This window comes from Pseudopodoces humilis, chromosome 4 (genome assembly GCF_049639895.1).
Source record: "Pseudopodoces humilis isolate 2021_Gansu_Grassland_sample_001 chromosome 4, ASM4963989v1, whole genome shotgun sequence".
NCBI classification, from domain to species: domain Eukaryota; kingdom Metazoa; phylum Chordata; class Aves; order Passeriformes; family Paridae; genus Pseudopodoces; species Pseudopodoces humilis.
In genome coordinates, this window is record NC_142203.1 from 43528361 (window position 1) to 43554733 (window position 26373).

Sequence of the window (26373 nt, forward strand, 5' to 3'; positions counted from 1 at the left end):
TAACATACTTGAACTATGCCCTAGAATGTTCAGGCAGTTGGCCTAGATGTTTATTGTAGGTCCCTTCCAATTGAAATAGTTTGTTGTATTCTGCCTCTCTCAAGCAGAAGAATAAAGCTACAGGCATGCTACAGTGGTCAGGAACAGCATTGCAGTTTTAATTATTTCTGGTTGAAGAAAGTTGTAGCTTTATATGCCACTTCCTTTTCCTCACATGGCTGTTTTCTTTCCTCAAAATTCCTGACAGCTTAATAGTGTAATTGTGATAATTACATGCATGCCAGTGTATACAACATTTGCATCACCTGTATGCAAACACAGATCTTAAACTCAGTTTATGTCTGAAGCATACATTTACATCATATTAATTGTAAACGTGTTTGCACACAAACTACAAGTCTCTCCCTTTCAGGGTATCTTTGATTGCAGGGCTTTGTATTGTTCTGTTACACAAGTAATACTAGGTGACAGAAAAACCAGGCAGATTAATGTAAACACAGTGTTTACTATAAATAATTGTTCTAGCCCTAGCAATACCCTTTGATAGATGGTTTAAGATCATGACATATTAATACACCTGTGTTTTACTTAACAGACTTAACATACTTTTTTATATTTTTTCATTTGTTAGTGAATGGTATGAATAAATTTTGGTTGAGTAGATATTTTTTGTTTCATTTATTTTATGTTATGTTTTGTTTGAACTGTGGCTAGTTCTGGGCTCCTTAGTACCTGAGAGGCACAGAGCTGCTGGAGAAGGGTCTAGAGAGGTTGTGGAGACTCCCTCAGTGGAGATACTCAAAAACTTTGTGCCATGTGTTCCAGGATGTTCCTGCTTGAGCAGAGAGGTTGGACCTTGTGGTCCTTTCCAGTCTTAATAATTCTGCAATGAATCAAGTAAAATAACCATGAAGGATAGAGATGTGATAAAAAAAATTAGTCTTGGCTTGCTGATAAAACTTCTTTAACCCGAAAATTCTGACACAGTTATGGCATCACTCGTATACAGACTGACTTTGTTGGCTCTGAAATGCTTATTCCCAGTTTGATCTTTATGTGGTATAATGAAGTTAAAATAGAGAATAAGATTTATTGTGTTAGGTATTTGTCTGGGCGTTAAGAGAAGGTATTCTCTATGCCAAGTCTTTAATGGGAAGAATAGGTATATAATTAATAACCAAGAAAGAAAGTACTTCAAATCCTGCAACTGTGGGAGCTGTTTTTCTAAGTAAAAAAGAAAATCTCAAGGGCTGTATCTTTTATACAAATATCAGAATGTTCTAGTGCACAATTACAGCAAATTTTTATTACTCTTAAAATACTAATGGTATCTACAGGGCAAATTGACATTTATCGTCTGAGTTTTTAATGATATACCTAATGTGTTTTCCATCAAAGATAATTGTTCAATTTATTGTGTTGTTATCCAGGCAGCCTTAGCTGCAGTTTGTTGTTCAAGGGCTTTTCTTTTGCTTTGGTGTCACACTTCTTGTCTAAGAAAGACTTCTAGACCAGGTGTTTTCTCTAAGTGCCTTACTCCACTGATACATGAGACATACGTGTATTTTTTAACAGTAATTTTTGAGAAATTGTAAAAACTTTGTTGAGAAAATATAATTGTCTTGAAAAAAACACATCTAGAAATAAAGCAGGGAATGTAGGAATAACTTCAGTTTAAAAGTACTCCTTTTTATTCTTTTCCCCTCTTTCACATTCCTGTCTTGTTCAGAGGAAACATGAGGGAGCAGAAAGAAGGGATGGCAGGCATAATTCTGATTGCATAATCCTAGACATTTCCAGTAACTTCTAAACGTCTCAGTAAGGACTTTTGCTTGTGTGTGCATTGCAGAATATAGCTGACAACTTTGTGTCTTTTCAGTCAAGAGGTGGGGCTTCTGCACCATGTGTGATATGTACTGAACTTCAAAACTTTGCAGGTGCCTGAGGATCTTTATATATCAGGAGACTAGTCCTTCTGCTGGAAGTCCTGGAGGGGTAATGTTGTGGTTTATCCCTATCTGGCATCTAAGCACCAGCCAAAAGCTTTTCATTTCCCTGCAGTGGGATGAGGGAGACAATTGGAACGGTAAAAGTGAAAAGCTTGTGGGTTTAGATTAAGACAGTTTAATTTAGTAGGTAAAGCAAAAGCTGTGCATGCAAGCAAAGCAAAAGAAGGCATTTATTCACTACTTCCTTCATGGGCAGGCAGGCATTCAGCCATCCTCAAGGAAAGTAGAGCTCCATCACACATAACAGTGACTTGCAAATGAGTGGTTTAGGTTGCTTAAAAATTACTGTCAAAGTATTAGTAGGTTTAATATAGATTTGTGACTAACAAAGTTCAGTAGCAAGGGTCACTCTGTTACTTTTTAAGTAGATGAAATACACAAAGCAAAATCAGATTAGAATCAGGTTAGAATGAGTCACACAGAGACCAGAGATGAAAAAGAGGAAGCATGTGAAATGGTGAGACCCTTCTGCTCAGTCACAAGGTTCAGAGATAGCCCCCTTGGTTTCTAAATTCCTAATGGAGCCTTAGGTGTGACTGAGTCCAAACTCAGCCACAGTCTTGGAGACTTCTATGTGCTCCTGTCTTTTGTATTGGATTGTTCTCAGTTGATGAAGAAGCTATTTAATGGTTGAGGAGTAGACAGTGTGTACAGAAAATGACACTCCAAAATTTAGTTAGGGTTCACATTATTTAGGGGGTTTTAAGCTGTGTCCTCCTATTCTGTCCAGTTGGTGAAAGTGGTGGGGTCCTGCTCACTCAGTATGTGAGGGAGGCAGTGTAATATATCTGTAAAGGCAGTGCTGAGAGCCTAGTCTTAGAACTTTAGTGCCTTCTGTGCTTTCTCTTGGGGTTTTATCTTTCTCATGAAGTACAGGTCAGTATAAGGTATGAAGCAAATAAATAGTCCATTCCTAGTCTAGGACATACAATTAACCACACTCATCTTAGTAATTTTTGCTAGTTTCTGCTTGAACCTGCCTAGATTTTTTTTTTTTTTAACATATATTAATGGCTGAGGTGTGCCTGAAGTTAGAAAATAACAGAGCCATTCACTTCCAGACTGTTTTGGTATTTTTTTTAAAGAATCCAAGTACCGGACCTTTCCAGCTGGCGAGGTGAGCTGCAGAATAGCAGAGTTAAAGAGCTTTTAAAAACTCAAAGCTGAATATTTATTGCTGCACGAGGGATTTGGTACCACAATATGCCGTCCTCTGAAAATTAATGCCACCCCTTAAGAGAAGGTTTTGAGACTCCTTTTAAGGAAGGTAGTGTTGAATAGATGGAAAAGTTCGTCAGAGTGTGACCAATATGAGCAAATAATGGGCAAATATCTATAAAATACTAGTACAAGAAACCTTAATAGTTAAACCAGTTCTCTGTAAGAAGGCATCACTACTTACAGGCACTCACCTGGAGTATCCTGCAGGATGCATAAAATGTGTGAATTTTTGCAGACATTACTCTGCATCATCCTGATGTTTTGTTGAAATCTGCTTAAAGGGAACTTCTGCCTTGTTCATTCTGACTGTATTTTTAATAAAGAAAAAAAATCCATGAAGTGTTCAGCACTTTAAAGCTGGCAAATAAATCTCATGTTAAAGCTTTTAGGAAAGATAGCTTAAACTAAATTTTTTGTTATTATTATGTCCAAAGGCTTCAGTGTAGCCACTGTTAGTAAAATGTGGCTTGATTGCATTTGTTCTTCAATGTCCTTTAATGTCTGATGCAACACATGGGAATGCATTTGTGAAAGAAAAAGTAGTGCTTCACGCGTGGAATAAAGAAATAAAACATTTGAGATAAATTATTTAAGCAATTTATGTGAGCTGTAGAGAAGGCGTATTCTTCTGATAGAACAGGGGGCAGGTAGTCATCAGTGCTTGTTCTGACTTTCTGTGATCTTGGGTGACTCATTCTGCAGGCATTATCAAAAGAATTCAGTTGTAGAATGCAGTGGACGAGAACTGTGCACTCTGATTTCTTTCTTACATGTAGAATGAGTGTCACAGATTCATGGAATATTTTGATGTGGGAAGGTCCCTTTGTGCAGCAGTGCTCTCCAGTATCTCATTACCCAGTCTCTCTGCATATCCAGGGTTGCCTCATCTCAGGTGCAGAATCTGGCACTTGTCTTTGTTAAGCTTTATAGAACTGGTGATTTCCCAGCCCTCTGATTTGTCAAGGCCCCTCTGCAGGGCCTCTTGATAGCATGATTAGGCAGTATAACCTGAACAGATACTGAATCATTGCTGGGGCTGGGGGTCTGTGTGACCCCCAGCTCTGCCACCAACTATCCTGGATTGAGGTCCTGAGAAGGAACGGTGATCCTGGGAGTTCCAGGCATTTTCCATCCAGGGGTAACCCTTAGGAATGCAGCCTGAGGCTTCACATGATTAGCTCTTTTAAAAGTGGTTTCAGCTCTTGCAGTGATGAGCTCTGATCAGCCCAGCTCTGCTCATGGGTTACCCCAGCTGATGCGTAGACAAGAGATGGGAGGCCGTGTAGCATTCTGCAGAATTCTTTATTGGCAGGCTTCAGCGAAGGGGGCCTGTGACAGTCTACCCCTGAACTGGGCAAAAGCTGGGGTTTTTATAGGGAAGGGAAGAATTGGGAAAGGGGCCAATGATCTGAGACTGGGATAGAATGACCAATAGTTAACAGGGAGATAGCATAGGGTCCTGAAGCAGGAAGGGGTCCACAGCTTAGCTGGACTAAGTGGTTTTGTCTTTCTTAAGGGGTAGATCTCCAGGGAGGGAGCCTGTCAGACGACTGGGCTTCCTCCACAACATTACTGAGAAGACATCCTTATTAATAAAATCATGTGGTGGTAGTAGGAGTGATAATGTTGTTGCTAATGATGCCCAGTTGCAGTTGCTTGCTGTAAGGCAGGCTTTGTTTGAGGAGCATTTCAATAACTTACCATCATTTATGAATTACTGGAACCTGATTGTATAGGAAGGCAGCTCAAAATGAAAGGATTAGCATAACCAGCATGTTTCTAACTCTTCCTGTTCATTAAGTGCTTGTAGTACATCTAGCATTGCAGCTGAGTGTCAGAGTCGTCCTTTGTCACAGGAGGTTAAGTGACAGTATACTGTAGGTGAGCACCTGAAGTGTGTACAGTACTAGAATTCATCATCTGTGCAGTTGTACATACATGCACATGTGTATGGTTCTTCAGCATTAAGGAAAACAGTCACTTCACCTTGTTCCTGTCCTAGGACCTAAGCCGTCTTGCTCTAGCTTTTACACCTTCCCCTATTCCCTCTTTCTACAACTTGGCTAGTCATTTGGTTTCACCTGTGTTCAAGCTCCTGTGCAGCATTTGACAATAGCTTTAGCTATAGTTAGAGACTGGTTTGATCTAATTTTTGTTCTTTGGCCTTAAACATACCAAGTGTTACTGCTTGTTACAGCAATATTCATCCCACAGCACATCCCACAAAGTGAAACATGGTGAACATAAGGGACAGACTTCAATAGTATGATGGTGTTGCGTGAGCTCCTATTTTTATTTAAAAATTGTGCCAAAAATTGTTTTAGTTGATCTTTTTGTTTAGCAAATGTATTTGCAAATATGTTAAGACTAGAAATTTCATTTATTGAAGAAGAGAAATTTTTATTCTGACAAACATACAATAACAGGTCATTGCCATGAACTCACAGAATATTCTAAGTTGAAAGGGACCCACAAAGATCATTAAGTCCAAACATTTAAGTGGCCTGTACAGGGATTGAATACACAATGTTGGTGTTACTCCCACTGTGCTCTGATCAACTGAACTAAACTCCTTATTTTGCCTGACACAGGCAACAAAACCCCCACATTTTATTCTGTGGCCAGTGCATGTAAAGAAATATGTATAGTTTTGCTGATTTTTTTTTTATTTTTCTCCTGGACCTACAACTCTTGTGACAGGAAACACTGTTATAATTGGTTTGTTATTCTGCATGCTGTTGCCAGCTTCCTTTATCTCAGTGAAGATGTTCCCTGGAACTGCCTTATCAGATACCAGTTTTTAACTGGATCTTAGAACGTTCAGGGCTTTAATTGTTGTAGAGACTGCCTTGAATTTGGACCACCTAGTCAATAGATAGAGCAGAGAGAGAGGAAATTGTGTTCATACAAGCTTTTTCTTTCGGAGAAGGAAACCTGACCATAATAATTTAGTCTTAGTAGTAAATGGTGTTCAGGACACCTAGTCTGAAGCTTGAAATGCATTTTTAGGTGTCACTTTAAAGGAAAGAGGCAGACAGAGATAAAATGCCTTTGTTCCTCTGGATCAGGAGGAAATTGTAACAATTTCTAACAAGTTAGTGTTAGGGTCTCCAGATGCATCTTTTTGCAAAATCACTCCTTCCTAGTTTCTGTTGTTGGTTGAGTTCTATTGGTCTATAACTGCAATTTGCTTTTGTTTCTCTTTACTTTTTTCACTACAGGTTTGGGATTTTCTCCCCGCCACTCTCCTGTCCAGTTTTGGTTTTTTGTTTGTCTTCTTACTTCCTTTTCTACAGTTTACTTAATTCTTGCCACTTCTCTTTTCTCTGCTCAGTATACCTTGCTAGGATGATTTCCTGTTGGCTTGGCTAAACCACAGATGTCATTGCAGCCCTGGTTACTCCTTATGACAGTTCACTAAAAGAAAAAGAACTTAGCCCAAGGCGTGCTGTTTTAGACTGCCCAGAAGTACCGTTTCTGTCAGCACATTCTGTCAGTGGTGACTTCCACAAAAAACATGAGAAAGGCAATAACTGCAGTCTATACATACACAATAGCACTGGGCTTTGCTCAGTCACTTCTTTTCACTTCAGGAGAGTTTAATTCACAAGGCTAGATTTTTTCTTGTGTTAAAAGCCAGTCTTTCAGTCTGCGAAGACACCCAAAGTAGTTTTCTGGTGATTGTTCTGCAGCCCATTATCCAGGCTTTATCAAAACTGGGAGCAGTTACAGACTCTTTGAAGAGCCATGAGCCTTTGATAAGGTACTATTCAGCATGACAGCTGTGTAAATCTGCAAGAAGAGCTTAATGAGGATAGCAATGAAAAATATTTGTGCTAGTGAGGTTTTCTGTATCAATTAAGCACTCAGGAAGAAGCTGATGTGATATTTGTGATGTCACAAATATGCACCCTGAAATCACTGTTTCTAAAGCCTCTGCATTTCCATCTGATTAAGTATCTGCTGTATAATCTTTCCCCATTTTTGTGTAGGTGGATTTCAATCTTCTGTGTGTGACCATTCAAAAAATATTGTGAAGGCTGTCTCCTCAAGTTGTCTGCTGAAGACAGAGGAGGAGCAGGAAGGCTTCCGTATCATTGACTGAAAAATTGCCAGTACATATTACTCTAAGCTCTGTGCTTAACTAGGACTATTATATTTACATTTTTCAAGCACTGTCAGGTCTTCTTAGGAGATGTGCCAATATAAGGTGAAATACTGCTTCTTGGAGGTTCTTCCAGTTTCCAACTTAGATTTGACCAATCATCATAATGCTTTTTTTTCAAAACCTTTAAAATCCAACATTATAAACTATAGTTGCTCTGATTTTTTTTTTTTTTTTTTGGTCAGGAGAAACAAATAAACTTTGGTAGCTTCAAGAGGACAATGTTGCAGAACAGTGCATAAAAGAGATGGGTTTTGCTCTTTTTCTCTCCTTTTTCCTTTTTGTGGGAAACGTGCAGTTGCACATAGTAAACGAGGTAGTGATAGCAAACTGCAGTAGGTGACCAAGGACTTGTCATCTCCCTAACCCTTGAGAGATTTGATGCTAGCAAATGAGGAGAATGGCAAGATAGTAGTAGAAAATTCTGCTGTGTTTGTTTACTTGGGATTAACCAAGCATGGGTGTCCTCAGAAAGCTGGAGTACTGGTTGTACTATTGGGAATGTAAGAGTGTTTATATTCCTGGGTGTGTCTGATGGGCCTAGTCTTGTTTTCCAGATGATGAAGGATTTTAAGTGCCCGTCTGTGGTGCTTTGCTAAAAATAGTAATTCTGGTGATCAGGCCCTGTGTAGTTAATTGCAATACACTATTTTTGTAATCTTCCAGGCAATTCTGAAAGGAGTATACGTCTGAGCAAATTGTGATTCATCTGATAGTTTGAATTTCTTTTCCAGTCAGCTAGGTTGACAGAGCTAGAGGAGATGTTTCTGAGGAAGTGAACATTTTGTGTTATTAATTGCGTCATTCTACCAATCTACAGTAGAGAAACCTTCTCTGAGATGGTAGTGCCATAGACATGATTTGTCATACATAGCAATGCAGCATTTGGAAGCATCTGAGTTGATGCTACGGTTAGATGCATGTTTTCTCAAGCTTAGCTTCCCTTTGTGCTAATGTATTATGTGGATTTGAATTCTGTAATGAGATTGCCATGCAGTCAAACAGGAGAAGGCAGAGATGGCTTCTGTTCCAAGTTCTGTAACTACCTGCTTTTTGTCACTGTCTGGAGTTGACAGCTAGTGCCACTTTCTTCAGAGATCTGCTATTCAGCACATTTGTGGGGATGCAAAGTAGCTAAAAACCCTTGCATTAAACTGAGAACTTGAAGTAAAAGATTGTTTTATGGCTAATAATATGCACTGTATTGTTACAGAAGTCTGAATCCTGTAAAGAAAACATGGATATTTAAACATAATACCATAGTTAACCTTCCTCATGTTCTTCACTATATGATGAAGTGGTGTGATGTGTCCCCCCTTCTCCAATAATAAAGTTTTCAAATTTGAGATAAAGATTTCCTATCTGTAAAGTGGAGGCCAGAAAAATTTGCCAGAAAAATTCAGTTTGAGTTGTGCATAGATGCATTCTACTATGTGTGTGCTCCGTTTTTTAACAGTGCCACATAGAGCTATTGTCACAAATTTACTCACGTAGTTTGCTGATGAATTTTAGATAATTTTTCTTTTTTTAAAATACCATTTTTTCTGTTTTAGTGTGCAAGGACCCACCCTACAAAGTTGAAGAATCTGGATATGCTGGTTTCATTTTACCAATTGAGGTTTACTTCAAAAACAAGGTATGGAATCTCATGTTTTGTATAAGAAAAAAAAAAAACAACATGTGGAAATAAGGTTTTTTAAGTTTTGAAGTTTAGTTTGTAAACTTGGTTAAGAATTATGTTTAAAGCTATCTTTATCAATGCTGTTCCTCAGCCCAGTATTACTGTAACATGTAGATATGTGTAATTGTGTTTCACAGAATCACAGAATGGGTCAGGTTGGAAGGTACCACAGAGGGTTATCTGCTTCAGCCTCCCTGCTCAAACAGGTTCATCCCAGAGCACATGGCACAGGATTGTGTCCAGACAGTTCTTGAGTATCCCTAATGAGGGAGACTGCATCTGCTCTGGGCAATCTGTTCCAGTGCCTGATCACTGCATGTTAAAGAATCTCTTCCTCATGTCCAGGTGGAACTTCCTGTGCATCAGTTTGTGCCTGTTGGCTGTTGTCCTATTGCTTGGCACAGCCAAACAGAGCCTAGATCCATCCACTGACACCCTTCCTTCAGATACTTGCAAACAGTAAGGTCCCTCACAGTCGTCTCTTCTCAAGACTGAGCAGGCCCAATTCTTTCAGCCTTCCCTTGTATAAGAGATTCCCTCAGCATTTCTGTCGCCCTGTGCTGGACCAGCTCCAGCAGCTCTGTGCCTCTCTGGTCCTGAGGAGCCCAGAACTGGCCACAGCACTCCAGATGTGCCTCACCAGGGCTGAGTAGAGGGGCAGGATCACCTCCCCCAGCCTGCTGACAATGCTCTTCCCAATGCATCCCAGGACACCTTTGACCTTCTTGGCCACCAGGACATGCTGCTGGCTCATGGACATCTTGCTGTCACCAGGACCCCCAGGTCCTTCTCCTCAGAGCTGCTTTCCAGCAGATCAGCCCCCAGCCTGTGCTGGTACCTGGGGTTGTTCCTCCCCAAGTGCAGGACCCTGCGCTTGCCTTTGTTGAATTTCAGACAGTTCTTCTCTGCCCATCTCCCCACCCTGCCCAGGCCCTTCTGAAGGGCTGCACGGCCCTGGGGTATCAGCCACTGCTCCCAGCTCTGTGCCATCAATGAACTTGCTGAGGAGGCACCTCCCCTTCATCCAGGTCACTGATGGAGAAGTTAAACAATTTTGCACCTAATATTGACTCTCAGTGGATCATATTTAGTATATAACTGTGAAATTAAAATTGCCTTATTGAAGAAGAGAAATATAATAATTATTCAGAGGAATTACTAACTTTGCTAAAAAGTGGACAGACTTTAATGCTTAAAGAGCCACTTGAGGGAAGGACACAATTCTTGATAATGTTCATTACACAATGAACTCATTGTTCTATTTTAGTATTACAAACCTTTATAATTGGTTGAGGTTTTGATCTTTCAAAACAGTCTTTTTTTTAATCTTGCATCCTTTGTCTGTTAAAAAATATTCCTTTAGACTGTGAGTGCTCATTATATTTAGCATTACCAGGCTCAAACCAAATCCAGTGCCATTCTACAAAACTAAGGTTATTGTGAGTCCTCACATTCTAATTAATTGCTGCACTTACTGTGAGTCTCTCAAATAGCGAATACAGAGGTTTTCTTTAATTGTACATAATGGGGTCTGCATTACTAACAACTAGTTCAGATAAAAAAACTGGATTTGTGTGAAATTAAAGAGCAAAATCTTGCAAAGTTTAATGTACACCTTAATATCCAACAGGTTCCCTTTATATGTCGTGCACCTTGGTGGAGCTGTTATGGTACTTAACATGATTCAAAGATACCAATTATCAAGATGTAGTTTGAAATTATTATTTTAATCAAATCAACATTATATCTTTAATGTGTTGAATGCTTTGTAAAAGACTAAAACAGGAAGAAATGCATTGTAAAAAACTTTTTCTGGAACCCTGATAATTTAAAATTTCTTTTGGGGTTAGCTATGTGTGCCTTTATGTATGTATTTCAGTGTTCTTTTATTTTTCACAGAAAGCCCTGTTAAGGTGTGAGGTGTGGATAATTCTGTTCAGGGACTTTGGAAGTTGTAGGTTTTGAACAGGTAATTCTGACATGTTCCCTGTATCAATCTGTGAAGAGCAGGTCTTTATTAATCCTGTTTGCTGTTGGAAGTGAAACAGAACTGCTGCAGTGAATTGATCAGACTTTCTGGTATGCTTTTTAGTCCTGTTTCTATTAGGGAAAGTGCTTTGATTCATTCAGGAAATCTAATGAAAAGCAGGCCAGTCTCTTCAACTCATCTGTTAAATGCTCATCCCACAGACAATGTAGAAGACAGTGAGTCAATCACTGAGCATCTCTACAGAAAGCATCCTGCCCAGCATTTCTTTTTGTTTTCCGCTCAGACTTGTGGCTGCTTTTTCTGACTGTGGAGACTGCAAGCCTCCGGTGTTCCCCAGCAAAAAATTGTGGCTTAGACTGAGATCAAGAGTGATAAGAACTTGCCTTACCCTCAAGCAATGTGTGGAATTAGGAAGTTTGCAAACACCTTTCACCCCTTTTTGGTGTCATGTAATACAACAATCAACAGCTGGACTGTGAGTCAATCTGTTACACAGCTGCAGAGCATTCACTTCCCTGGGGTAGGTGCAATACGAAGGAAGAGTGGCACAAAAATTGAACTGGCAAATTACTACTCTCTCCTGGCTCAGCTGCTCTTTCCACCCCTAAGGCAGTTAGTTCACAAGTATTCCAATACAGAAAAAGAGGAGATAGACAGAAGGAGGAAGAGGAGATGTACTATCATCATTTATTAAAGGTAGACACCTGTTGAATTTCTGATTCAGAAAATACCCTCATGGAGAGAGAAAGGAGGGGTACAGGAAACTGCCTGGATCACAGAGGGTTAAAGGGTTCCTGTTCCCAGGACTAAATAGAAATTGGTGGAAAATTTAATAGGTATTTCACTGTGATAGAAAAATATTCCAAGCTATAAGGAGTAACAAAAATTACAACCAGCCCCTGCTCCCAAATTCAGCAACAGGAGGCTGTAGTTGTTTGTCATTGAGGCAAACTCCTTAAAAGTGCTTTTAGGTCAAAGGCTCCTGCTCTGGAAAATGCAGTTCATACAGGATAAGGCTCATAAACTGCAGCACATTCTATCTCCCCTGTTTTGAAATAATGGCAGTGCAGTGGTACTGATGGTCTTTTGTGTAGTTAGTCTGTTTTTTAATCACTGGTTCTGTTCATCTGACTTTCCACAAAATTGTTTGAAGACTACCATTTATTTTAACTTGGCTTTTATGGCAAAGCTGCTGCTACCAACACATTGCCAATAGCAACATTGCAGTTTTCTTAGAAGATCAGGGAATAAATTGCTTTCATATTTTTCTGCATGAAATCATGTTAATATTTTTAACAAGGAATATCATCCATATTTGCCTTCAAAAATTATGTCATTTACTTGTATGAACTATGACAGAGCTGTGAAAATAATTCATCTAGGAGAATTACTTTCTTTTGTCTTCAGAAACAGATAATTTCAGGTCTCCTTTTGTTGTTTCTGCTCCAAGTCTAGAGATGAGACAGATTAGGATGTCCATTGGCTGTTTGAAAGGGTGTACTGAAGGTTTGAAACCTCTTATTTAACTTCTAGAATAACTGAGATTTCTGTGCTTTTTGTTCTTTCCATACTTGGAATCCTGGCTCAAAATTCAGCATGGTTAATGTGAATTTCTAAAGCATCTGTCACTGAACAGAACATGCATTTTGATTTCATATAGTGTTGGATATGTGCTAAAGTTCTGCTATATCTCTTCATTCTCTTCCCTCATGGCTCCCTTTTTACTGAAACTTTTTTTCAAGTTGACTTTTCATTTTTTGTTCTTCCATAAGGCTTGATTTGGTGACTTCCATTGCACATCAGGGCCTCTAGAGGAAGGGCTGCTTAATAGGATCTTAAAAAAGCACTTAATGCGTATACAGCTTCTAGAAGGGACTGTGTAAATGTGTAACGCAAAATGGGCTTAGTTTGTAATATCAGATAGATAGAAGATACTGAAGTCTGTTTGATGCAACCAGTGTCCTTTATCAGCTGAGGCTTTCTCAGGACACTGGAGCACTGGTGGTTTCTCCTGAGATAAATTTGCCTTTTCTGTTTTTTCTCTTTCCGTATTGGTACAGGGAACATTCAGTTTTATTTGTTCACTGCGGTGGCAGAGAATTTTAACTGCTTGAAAGTTCTGGGGAAACACTTGAAATCTACCTGACCACACTTGTTCAAGACAGTGAAGTTTCTTTAAGAAATAAGCAGACCCCTATAAGTAGGAGATCAAATACGGTTGGGTGCAGCAGATTCATACTTCCCTCTTTCTATAACTTGTAAAGAAGTCAGTTGTTTGGCTGCAGTGGAGAAATTTGTGTTCAGAACTTTTACTGCACTGTGTTCAGTTCTTTATATGGCTCAGAAATGTAATTGTTGTTTTTGACTGAGTTACCTTGTGTCAGCTGAATCCTGGTATCTGCCTATGTGCCTGTCTGTAGCCTGGGCCAAACATGAGTTAACAGTGTCAAGTAAACCCTGTTCATGAAATTTGTGCATTTTGCTTTGTGTTACCATGGGCCAATAGGAGCTTCTGTTATTTTCTGATTTACTGTAGATCAGCTGACACTTGGTAAATTCTCTGTGTGTCTGAGAACACAGAGAATGGTTTAAAATGATGTAATTTTAATTGACAGTCTTTATGTAGCCTTTGTTTTTAACTTAGTTAGTTTTGGTGCTAGATGTTTCTATCTGATTATTTTCAACCCTCAGGAAGAACCTAAGAAAGTTCGATTTGACTATGACTTATTCCTGCACCTTGAAGGCCACCCACCTGTAAATCACCTCCGCTGTGAAAAGCTCACATTCAACAACCCGACAGAGGAATTCAGAAGAAAGCTGCTAAAGGCAGGAGGGGTGAGTCCTGCACCCATGTCAAAAGCCCTCACAGTAAAGAAGTTGCTGCTTGTTGCTGGTGCATAATAAGTATAATGAGAAAGACGGACATAACAGTGAAACTAAGTGAGGTGTTTTTGTGATTAACTTCGTACAGAAGCTTGGTACATGTCTTTAAGTGGAATGGGTGAACAAATGAGCATGTGCATTCCTTAAATACATGATTCTGTGATGGAAGTAATAAGAAAATAAAACGTGTTTCATTGAAAGAGAAATGGTTCTATATTAAGCAGAATAAATTCAGTAGTTGTAAGGTAGAACAAATCAAAACTAACTATAAACAAACATACTTAAATCTATGTAATATGTTGCACAATTTGAATCAGAAAAATGTACTCCTGGGGCAGTTCTTGGTATTTGGCATTTGCCTTCATTTTATTTCATGAGGCTGCTGTTAACCCATTCTTCCAGACTTCCTGCAAGCCCTGCTTGCTCTGAAGTGTCAGATGCTTCACTTCCCAGTTGACTGTTATTTGCAGACCTCATGAGTATATTTTGCCTCCTTTACCAAGTCACTGATAGATCTGTTAAGAAGGCCTTCATGCTGTGAAATTTGAAGTGTTAATGCCAGGTCCTATCTTTATTTTGAAACAGCCATAACATGAGTGGGTAAGCTTTTTTGGTACCGCTAGACGGTTCTGGGCTGGAGAAAAGAGTGAGCTCGTGTGATAATCTTCAGTCTGCTGAAGAGAATCTTTGAAAACAAAGCAAAACCAAGGAGCATGTGTAGTCTGACAGACCTTGTTACCCTCCTGGAGAACTGTTACAACTGTAGTTACATTGAAATAGAAGCATGGGTAGTGTTTTATGTTTGCATTTATAATGTGCAAGAGGGTTTTTAGTGTGTTTGCAGATAAAACATTGAGATGTATTCTGGAAAACTTTGTGAGCCATTGCTTTAATATTTGCTAATAACAGGTTGGATAATATTGATAACCACATTAACCACAAGCGTAATTAATTTAAGTGATGTCGGCAGAGAATTTGGAGTTGAGGAGTAATGATTAAAAAAGTTAAAATAGGAAGCTTCCTTTTTATTGCTGGTTTTCTGTGCCTTTTCATTTTAGGTTTCTTGAGTTAACAAAAGCAAGAAAGTTGCCTAAGTGTGAACAACAAAATGTGCCGTGTTTTGATCAAATTCTTTCCCTGAATATAGGGAATCACCAGTATGGTCATTCTTAAAATGCATTGCTCCACTGACTTTTGTTTTCTGGATGCTTCAGACTGCATGGCTTTTTCTTTTTCTTCATTTCCCCAATTTATTTCCAAGAAATTAGTACTTCCCATTAAGTTACCCGTTTTCTTCATCCCTTTATGGAATTTCTGACCTGGGAGTTTATCTCATCAGCTTGGCGGAAATAATGTGATAGCGTTCCGTCTTGTCCCTAAAAGTTTCTCTGAAGGTCTTGCATCTCCTGGTGTTGAAAGGCCCATAACACTTTATGAAATGCTGGAATCAGGCTTTTATTTCAATTCTGTAGAAGCCCTGAAAAGGTGACTTTCCCTTCCAAGTGGGTGAGTTCCTTCTGTTGTCTGTTCTAAACAGAGCATTAACTCATTTGTAACTTCCATGCTTTAGGCTGAGAAAAGCATTTACAGGATAATAAAGTATGGTACGGGTTTTGCACTTAAAAATAAATCAAAACAATTAATACCTCTAGCTTATGGTTATATTAAAGAAAAAAGTAACAGTAACATGTTGTTGAATTTTGATAGGCTAGAAGTCTGGCAAAATGAAGTTCATGTTCTTCAAAATTAATGAGATACCATATAATGTAAAACTCTGAGTGGTGGCATTGATTAAAGTCCTTTAACAGGTTGGGCTTTTGCTTACATGTTTTTAAATAATGGTCTAAATCGCTTGATTTCTATGCACCTTGAAACCCAGATCCGATTTCCATTTTTACGTGGGCTGACTGATGTGAACTACAAAACATGATTATTTCTCATTTGCATAAATGTATGCATATTACAAATAGTATGTCGTTCTGGAGGGAGAAGTGTAGGCTCACCTGGTACCTGCATGCTGCCATATTCAGTATACTCTTGCCTCTGTGTTTGTCTTTTGCTGCAGATTTCTTGAATTCTCTCTTGGCTGCTCATAACTCCCCCCTTCCATCACACATAGATCTTGTGGCCTCCCAAACACGAACTAGTCAAGGTTATTTGCTATAGCCACTGTTCTTCTGTCTTTCAGGCTAAGAGAGTTTTGTTACCCTTCTCCATCCTTCATGTCCAGTAAGGTATGACTGGCTAGCCTGTAGCTCACTGAGAGAGTAACACTGGGATACCACAAGTGATTAAAAACTCAGAACTCAATTATAGTATAGCTTTGCAGTGCCACTGTGGCCACTTTAATTAGGTGAACAGAATATTTAGGGTGGTACCAATTATGTAGATTAGCTCTGTGGAATATTTGTATCTTAGCATTTTACTTGATATCATCAGAATTGAAGCATAAGTGTGCAGTCTATCTTCATTATTGGGAGTTCACCAACTCGCTGATTTCCAAGAGGCAGTTAAATTTTCAGGCCTTAGAAGAAAGAATTTGGCTTCAGAGATTGTTTAATCAGGAACGTAAATAGAAACCTTTGGTTCTGTCTTAGGCTATTTCCAATTGTCAAAATTTTCAGCCTTCAGAAATACATTTTCTATGCTGAGCTTCCCACAGCCCCTTGAAAAGCTTTAGTTATGCTCAAATCTATCTCTACCATTCACCTATTTTCAGTTGGCTTATTCTCGTAATTCTAGAAAAGAAATGTTTACATTTCTTGAAGAAGTAAAATATTTTTACGAGTACACTGGACAAATTCAACCAAACCATACACTTAAGTTCTATACTTTTTTATGTATCTATATATATCTATATCTTTCTATCTATATCTATCTATATATATCTGTTCTGAATGACATTCCTTTTAGAAAGGTTTGCTGTGGAAATTATACCACTGAGAATTTTCTGTACCATTTACTCAGTGTAGTACCTCTTCATTTGTAGCTACCAGATATATATGTATACTCATGTGAATTAGCAACCTGTTGCTTGAAATCCCCAAGGATACCCTGGATATAGGTGACAACTTTTAGTTGATCCGTGTCTTACCAAGCCAGTCATCAAGCTACTGCAAGTGAATGAACTGCAGTGTTTGCATGCAGTCTCCTACACAGCTTGTCCTGTAGGCACAGCATGAAATTATGCATGAGCAGGTACAGTAGGATTGAAGTTTTGATCATGTAAATGCCAGTAAGTGTTGACCCTTATGTAATTCCTTCCTAGATTTCTCAGTTACCTGTTGTGATCAGTTTCAGCCTTAAAATATGAGAGACCCTGAGGAAAAAGAGGCGGCACTGTGATTGCTGCATATGGATTTCAGAAGAAAACTGACACTGGAAAATTACAGAGATAAGAAAAACATTCAAATTTGATTTGAAGATTTTGAATTTTGAGTCCCACAGAAAACACTTACAAATCGAGTCTGATTCCATTTATGTATTTTATATTGTCACTAGTATTGGTTCTATTGCTTTATTGGCTTGCATGTTTTTCAATTGCAAGAAAAAAAATAAAATTACACCTAATCTGTTTAGTGAGCTAGTAAAAGCAAATTAAGTTTGAATATGCTGAATGACAGCTGCCTAACATTTTAGAATTAAATTCTGCTACTGGAAAAAAAGAATTGGTCAGGCATCACTTGTTTGAATATGTTTGAATATTTACAAATAACTTAATTTCAATTCTTGCAGGAAAAAGTGGTGAAAATATTTTCAGTCTGTATTAAGATAGCAGTTTGATTCTGCCCTCTCATAGCTACAAATACATAAATAAAAATGTTTGGGTTGTTTTGCAAGTTTAATTGGAAGTTAAGCATTTTTGCCTTTTTGGCAGGAGACTCATAATTAGTTTAATCCAGGAGTATGCAGACAAAATTTAATAGCTGACTTCTCTTTCCTAAAAGGAAAAGCCTTTTCTCTGTCCCTTAGAGAGCTGTTAACACTGTGGGCAAAAATAGTAACATTCACTGCTTTATTACAAATGCAAAGGGTTGTTAATGGTTTGAGGTTTCACGATAAGAGGATGCAAGAAATAGGTCACTTAGAGTAGTAATGATTATGTTTAGCGCCAGATGAGTCCTTTATTATTGCTTTTTGTAAAATTTGTTAGGAAATACAAGAGCACTGCTTCTGTAATAAGACAGCTCTTTTCTTAAAGACAGTTAATCTTTAAATGAGTCAGAGAGACGAAGACTTATTCTGAGAGAGAATTTTTAGAGAAAATTATCAAGGTAAAAATATAGGTTTTGGCAAAACCCATTGCATTCTGGTTTGAGGTTTTTTACGTATCTTTGTGGTTTTATTGTTTAACAGCTGAGAAATGTCTTCTCAGTCAGTTGAGTTGTCTGCATAGTGCCAGTGTTAAAACCTATGTTCATAATCCATGTAATGAAGATGAAATTGTGGGGATTTCCCTCTTTTCTCCATCTTCCCTATTTCCTGGCAAATTCCTTTGTGTCAGTTGGAATAGTTGGCTTCTACCCAGAACCAACCTTAGGTATAATGCTGCTCTAGGGAAGGGATTATCTTTAATCTTGTACTTTTCATATTTAAGTAATTGAATTTTCTTGAACTACATATTACTTTACTTTCAAGCAAATAACTTAAATTTTTTTTTATTGGCTTAAATATAAATAATAGTTGTTCAGGATTACTGTATTTTTTAGTTAATGATTTATATTTTGGAACTTCAGCCTTAATTGGACTCTCTAGGTTTTTCTCAGCAGTGTGTTATCCTCTGAAATTTCAAAATATAGGTCTGCATTCGCACCTTCAGTAGCTTATACTGGGGTCCATACTGATTTTTCATCATCATGACTTTAACTGTTAGTGTTGCTGTGGTCATTTAAAATCATTACTGCTTTCCCCCAGTATTTCAGATGTACTCTTTAATGTTGAAAAAAGTTATGTGTAGTAATCTGTTTGCCACTATAAAATGACACAGGGTGTGGCAACCCAGAGCCACACAGAGAAGTCCAGTTGTCTGCTACTGATACATGATGAGTATAACTCGTGATGAGTGCTGCAGAAATGTCGTAGTAATGGTTCATTTTCCCCGGGATTCTAAGGTATCTTGTACCTTTTACTGAAAGTGCCGCTGGAATTTTTCTGCAGCACACTGTGGTAAAGCTCGCTGCCTGTTCTGGATGTGCTGTATGAAGGTGTTCTTTGATGAGCAGCTCAGTCAATGAAACTGCAACAGGTAGCTTGGTGTAGATCTGATTATTGCAGCTTTATTGATGGCCTCCTTTCATTCAGGAAAAAGAAAAACTAGGAGACAGACAACAGATTTTTGATAGTGGCTTATTCACCTGCAGGAGCTCTGATGTGGATTAATAAGGAAATTGTGTTGGTCTGGACCTGTGACACTTGTACAGTTCCTAACTGTGTAAATATATATGTGGGATGGTAGATCTGTGACTCCTATACCTCAAGGTTGACACGATTGTAGAGAATAATGTGGGTTAGAAGGAACCTTTACAAATTATCTAGTGAGCAGAGACATCCCCAACTAGATTGTGCTGCTCAGAGCCCTATCCACCTGACCTTTGGTGCTCCCAGGGATGGGGTATCCACCACCTCTTAATGCAGTGTGTTCCAGTGGCTCACCACCCTCACTCTAAAATATTTCATTGCTGTAGCTAGTCTAAATTGACCTTATTTAAGTTTCAAACTACAATCCCATGTCCTATTGCAGTAGGCCCTGCTAAAAAGTCGTCCTTCAGTTCTCATGTAGCCTTCCTTTAGGTACTGAAAGGCAGCTATAAACTCTCCCCAGAGCTTCTCTTCTCCAGGCTGAACAGTCCTAACTCTTTCAGCCTGTCCTTATAGGAAGGGTGCTCCATTCCTCTAACCATATTGGTGGCCCTCTTCTGGACTCTCCAGCAGTTCCATGTCCTCTCTGTGCTGGGACCCCAGAGCTGGATGCAGGATTCCAGGTGGGGTCTCAGCAGAGCAGAGCAGAGGGGCAGAATCCCCTCCCTGGCCCTGCTGCCCACGCTGCTCTGGATGCAGCCCAGGACACGTTTGGCTCTGGGCTGTGAATGCTCATGGCTGGGTCATGTCCAGCCTCCCATCCACCAGCACCCCCAAGTCCTTCTCCCCAGGGCTGCTCCTCATCTGTCCATCCCACAGCCTAAATTTGTACTAGAGGTTGCCCTGGCACAGGTGCAGCACCTTGCAGTTGTGTGCATTTGTAGAAATTGGCAATAAAAGATCAGTTTTTAATGGAACATTTCAAAATTGTTCCATGTTCCTCTTGTTATAAGGACATGAAAAGCAAGGTTTTGCTTTGAAATTGAGTTGTTATTGTTGGGTACACAGGTACTCCAAGATGTCAATCATGTATTGGTAGATAAATGCTGCTTTCAAAATGCCAGTTTTTTCTTTTTTGTAAGGAAACTTCAGAATCAGTTGTTAGTAGGTTTAGTACAAGCTATTGTAATTCAAAAGGTATTGCAATTTCATAATTTTCTCCAAATTGCTGGAAGAGGAATAGTGTAGGAGGGTTCCTGATTATATTATGGCAGTTGGTAGTGCACAGTTGTTCCCTGGTCCATTCCTTTTTTCAGAAGTGCACAGAACTACTTAAATTAAATGCATGGCAGTTTTTCTTTCCGTAGCATTCAGTTGTCTTGAGTAGCAGATTGGAATGTCCTTTGAAACTCCCTGAGAGAAATTTGTACAAGGGCAGGTATTGTTAGATAAGAGAGTAAATTTAGATATTAAGAGGAAATTACTTTCTGTGGGGGTGGGGAGGCACTGGAGCAAGTTGCCCAGAGAAGTTGTGGATGCCCCATTTCTTGGAGTTTGGATGGCAATTTGAGCAACCTGATGTAGTGAAATACGTCCTTGCCCACAGCAGGGTGATTGGAACAAGATGATTTTTACTCCATCTTTAACCCTTCCAACCCAAACCTTTCTATGGTTCTAATATGCCAGCAGCTCAGATATTATGGAGGGTAGTCGCTTCGGGTTGATTATTCCTACCCAATAATGTGAGCATCAGTGTATCTCCTCTGAGCACTGTTCTTGGAGAAAAAGTAGGTTTTACTTTGCCCTTGCAAAGTCGTTTTTCATTTAAAGCAAATGGTAGACAAAGGTTTTAAATACAAGCTCAACAGCTGAAGGCTAGTGAAGTGAGTTTTTGGTGAGCTAGAGGCAAGATACCACTACTGGCAGAGCAGTTAGATTATGTGAGAGGGATCAGCAGCTCCCCCTCGAGGAAGTTGTGGGCTGCAGTGGACTCAATCCCTCAGCCTTCTGTTCTCTAAGCTGAGCAAGTCAAGTGAGGTCAGCTGCCTTTCACCCTGCTGGATGCCCTCCTCTGTGCACACTCCAGTAGTCTGGTGATGTCCTTCTTGTGCCGAGATGCCCCCAAGGTGCAGCCAGGACTCCAGGTGAGGCCACACCAGTGCAGAGCAGAGTGGGACGATCAACTCCCTTGACATGTTTCTTCATACAGCCTGTTCTGCTGTTGCTGCGTTATTTGTGCCTGGTATTAAACTGTGAAACTAACTGTTCTCCCTTGGCTGTTTTCCTAGTGCTTATCCACTACCAGATATCCTAATGCACGAAGTACTTAAAATACTTTTGAACAAGCCTAAGTAATGCCCCACTTTTACACATTGTATTACTGTCACCATTTACCCCATGAAAGACAAGCTTTGAGATTAGCTAGATCTCTGCTCTGTTAAATACAGTCATGCAAAATCTTTGAGGAAGCAGCAAAACTGTAACTAGAACTTCATTTTTTGCATGTTGGTGAATTCACAGTGTGGTTATAGGTTTGTTTAAACTGACTTGTATAAAGACTGCTGTTGTCTCACCTTGCTTTATTGACATTGTTCAGTGTCTTATTCCACCAGTCTGGCTGATCCCACTTAGCTGTTGACTTTATAAGAGACCAAGAAGGATTAGTCATTTTCCTGGGTTTTGTTGCCGAAATGATTCATTGTGGGTGCAGATGAGTGCCAGCTGCAGGTGTCCTTGGCTGCCTGGCCCAAGCATGGGCTGCAGCCATGTCTCCTCTCTCTTGCTGTATCTCCAGACAGCTGTAGGACAGTGGGAAACTGGCAATGCAGGAGGAAGGAAAAAAGTAAAAACTGTGTGTATAGGCTGCACTGCAGAGTTACTGCTATGCTATCAGTGAGCTTGCATTCTTGCTGCAGTAGTAGTGTCTTGCTGTGTTGTCAGCGTGGTAGAACCAATGTGAAAATAGGGGCTTACTCTGAAAGCTGATGGAAGTACATCTACCAGCCTGTGATTCTGTTTGAGTAATGCAGGGACAAAGGGCAGCTACCTGCTGCAGAAATTTCTGTAATTCTGTCAGCTGAGGTCTTCCAGTAAACTTAAACTAGATGTACAGTTGTCACTTTCCTAAATTTAGCCAAAATAGAAATGCGTATTAATTCAAAAAAGTGTTGGTAATATAGGGGCTTTCTACATAGGTGATCTTGACAAAGAAAACAGACATATTGGATGTTACTTAGTGGTAATATTAAGTTCTTTCTTTGAGAGGTCAAAGTAATTGGGGTTTTTTTGGTGATATAATGAACTTAAATGAAGAACATACACTTCTGTCAGAGATCTGTTTGGAAGAGAAGTGTGTGGTTTTTATCACAGGGGCCAAAGAGTTAATTTTACATGAGACTTTTTGGTCTCTTGTCATCTTTTTGTCACCTTTAAAGATGTTATAGTCTGTAGTCTGTCCTAACTGCATGCATTGATGGTCACATTGAAGTTTGAATTTACAGTTGCCATTTTTTATAGGGTTTATGATGAAATAAAAGGCTACAGGATTCAAATACACTGAAATTTTTAGGGTTCACAGTTTGGTATGTCCAGATTTTGTTTTCTAAAACCAGTACAGGATTAATTTTCTCCTGTGTGTAACTAGATTTGCCAAATCAGACCTCACATGGTATTAATGCTATTCATCCCATCCCTCCAAATCTTTCTGTAGATTGTCATCCGGTTTTGAAGCAGTCTGTAATATGGAGACTGTTAATGGTCCAAATACTTGCCAGAAACTGAGATATCTTAGAAGTCTAATTTTTAAAAAATGTCAACTTTCTAAGAATGCCTGTGTACAATCATGAATATATGAATATTTCTAAACTGAAATGTTTCTGAATTTTAAAAAGAAAATTTATGCAGTGGTTAAACCTCATTGAGTTGATTTCAGTCAATCAGACTTCTATGCTTCAGGGAGAAAATGGCAACTTCCAACACTAGGAGAAAAAATTTTTGGCAAAGTTTTTGTTTCTTTGGTTTTAATTTCAGGGTAGGGCAAAGCCTGATCTGTCTGAGTAAATTTTTGTTCCACATGGATATGCATCTTTTTGTCATATGAATGTATGAGCGAAACTACTTGGGGCAATAAAATACCAGCTTTAACTCTCTAATTAATGGATAATTTTGGTTTTTTCTGAATGATTTTTTGCAAACAACATGTTCTATTAAATTTGTGGCTTTAAAAATTACTGCAGAGTTTGACTTAAAGAACAATATTGTTCAACACCTATTTGACATCCTCTGTGAGAGAAAATAATGCTAAATACCTGCATTTTCTCTACCTGTTGCCCAGGTTTATGGGATGCACGTGTGCAAACTTTGTTCTTTGGACAAAGATTGTTCTTTGTTAGCTTGTGCCTTCTCTTGTACTTGGCTGAGTTTAATGCAACCAAAGGCCTTGCAAATTGAGATAAAAAAATATTTCTTCTGCTAAAAGATCACTTATTGTTACTCACAATAACTAATTACAATCAGCAGTGCCAGGATTGCAAGAAGAATGTCATTGCTTTTGGATGTATGATTATTCAGAATTTTGGCTTTTGTCCAGCTCTGGTGTAGAGCACTTTAACTGTCTTCTTCCTCTGCCTTTGGCATCAAGCTACAGTGTTGAAAACAGGCTGATAAAAAATAATTTTTATTAGGTAGACAGATCTCTTTAATATTCCCCGAGCTACCATGTATCTTTTGAGCAAAGTGTAAGTGTATTGTAAGCAATAAAATATCATCCTGACTTGGAGGGGTAACATTGGAATATACATATCTACATCCTTGATTTCCCTTTATTTTCATGTAGTGGGTTTGAGGCATGTGATGGGTCAGCTCACTCCTGTCCCCTGAGTTAGAGGATATTTTGGTCATCTGAAGAGGCAAGGGTAACCACGTAGGATATCCACAAAAACCAGTATTGCTTTGTGCATGGGAACCTGTAGGAAGAGAGACGTTTCCTTTCGGGTGCAGAGCTCTGCATCTTCTTTCCAGTTTTACAGGGCTTGTCAGACAGGTAAGCTTTCTCTGGCATTTGGAGTTCTTAAACTATAGATAAATGAATTACTCTGGTAGGAATCTTAAAATCCAGACACCGCACCGCTGGAGCAGAAGACAAGATCTTAGTTGGATTTCCCACAGATGGAAGGAATAATCTTTGCATGTCAGGTAACTGGTCAGTAATAGCTGATTTACATGTGCTTTCTGGAAATGATCTGTTTGTACTTAAGTCCTTCAAATCAAGAAAGGGAGCTAGACCCTCTTAACAGCAAAACTGACTGCCTGCTTACCAGCCACCCAATTTGCAGTACTGTAGATAACACAGAAGCCTAAAGTTAGAAGCTGAAATTAAAGACTTCCTGCTTTTACTTTAAAACCTCAGTCTGTTTTTACAGTGTGTCTTTGTGGTGGGTTAACCTTGGCTAAGATGCTTGTTCACTCACTCTGCCTCCTCTGCCTCTCAGGGAATGTAGAGAGGATAGGGTGTGAAGGCTCAGGGGTCAGGATATAGGCAGGGAGATTGCTTACTAGTTAATATTGTGGGAAAAACAGACTCTTCTTGGAGAAAATTAATTATCTGTGTGATTTCATTAAACTACCCCCTCTTGAGAAGAATCATGCATATTGTTTGTTGGACGTTTATTCTCCAGCATGTCTGAAGAATCCAGACATTTATATCACCAGTGTGATTTGCTAGGCAGGTGAGACTGCTCTTGTTGATAATGTGTTACTAACATGCTTTCCCTCTTATGACAGATGATGGTAATGTCAGATGGCACATCGTTTTCTTCAGGGCAGAGCCTTCATCTCCCCAGCCTTCCCAGTAACTCTCTGTCTTTTTCTGAAGTGAAGAAGAAATCATCTCATGGGCCAAAGGTGAGACTTATTTTACTAGAAGGAATTTGAGCCAGAAGTGCTTTTCCTGGTAATGAAATTAATTAAAAAAAAATAATCTAGATGTGTTTTGAATGTTTTAATTGGTAGGCCAATGATAACAGGTCTTGACATTTCTTTGCTATGTACTTACTGTTTGACATGTGAAATACTGCAGTTGCAAGGATGGCTATGAGAACAAATACCAGTGAAGGTTCTCTGGTTATTGTACTTGTACAATTGCTTTCCTCCTATTCCAGAAGGAATTGTAGTAGTGTCTTATAATATGAGGATTACAGTGATAGAAGTGTGATCTGTGGAAATATAAAGAATATGAGGTAATACTGTAATAATAATTTCATTTATTAAGCATTTTTAAGGATAATTGTGTAGAGTGAAACTTGAAGCTGCATTCTTCAGGATTTTTAATTTTGATTAAATTCGAGAGGTTAATTCTTTCCTAGATGTTTCAAATAAAGCAATGTGTCACTGGTCTCTAGGACATCAAATTCTGAATCCCAAACTTAAAATGTAGTAAGAAGGCATGGTCCAAGGAACCTCTTGAGTAATACAGATGGACCTTTCTGAAATAGCAGATAATTTCTGGAGAAGATGAACTAATGGTATGGGAAAATAAGGAGCATGTTGTTCTTTATTCACATATGAAATGCAATGCAAGCCTTTTCTCCATTCTATTAAATAGTTTGGCTTTTTGTTTTCTTTTGTAGTATCTTATGGATTTGAAATATGTTACTTAATCCTGCATATACTTCAAGGGGCAATACCCATTTTTATTAATAACTTCTGTGTTCACTATCTGTGCCAAATCTCGTATCTTGGAAGAATTGTCAGGTAATGAACTAATGGTATGCCTAAGTAAAGATGGTAGGGATACATAATATGCAGGGACAGGCAGAAAATGTTCTTTGACATGTCTCTGCCTGGTGTGCATTGTACAGCGTCACAATCTCTAATGCAGGTGGTCTTGCAACATTTAAAGAATATATGGAAGTGTGTTATTTTCCTAATGAGAAGCTGAGGTATAATCTGAGGATTAAACTGAGGGTGTGTACTTTGGCATACTAAAATTAGTGCTTAATGTCTCAAAGGAAAGCAGATGCCTACATCAGGTGCTGAAGAAAGGTACTGCTGGTTAGACTAGGATGTATCTCCATCTGATTAGATACTAAACATTACTGTGACACTTGACCATCTCTAACAGGGGTTC

The 26373-nt window shown here is 38.9% G+C and overlaps 1 protein-coding gene across 1 annotated transcript in view; it reads left to right on the forward strand.

Moving 5' to 3' along the window:
- MLLT3 (MLLT3 super elongation complex subunit) overlaps nt 1-26373 on the forward strand; it is a 115514-nt gene that overhangs the window by 50060 nt on the left and 39081 nt on the right. The window contains exons 3-5 of the mRNA XM_014252387.2: nt 8949-9031; nt 13758-13901; nt 25029-25148. Of these exons, the coding sequence (XP_014107862.1) occupies nt 8949-9031; nt 13758-13901; nt 25029-25148 (347 nt within the window). The remainder of the gene's footprint in view (nt 1-8948; nt 9032-13757; nt 13902-25028; nt 25149-26373) is intronic.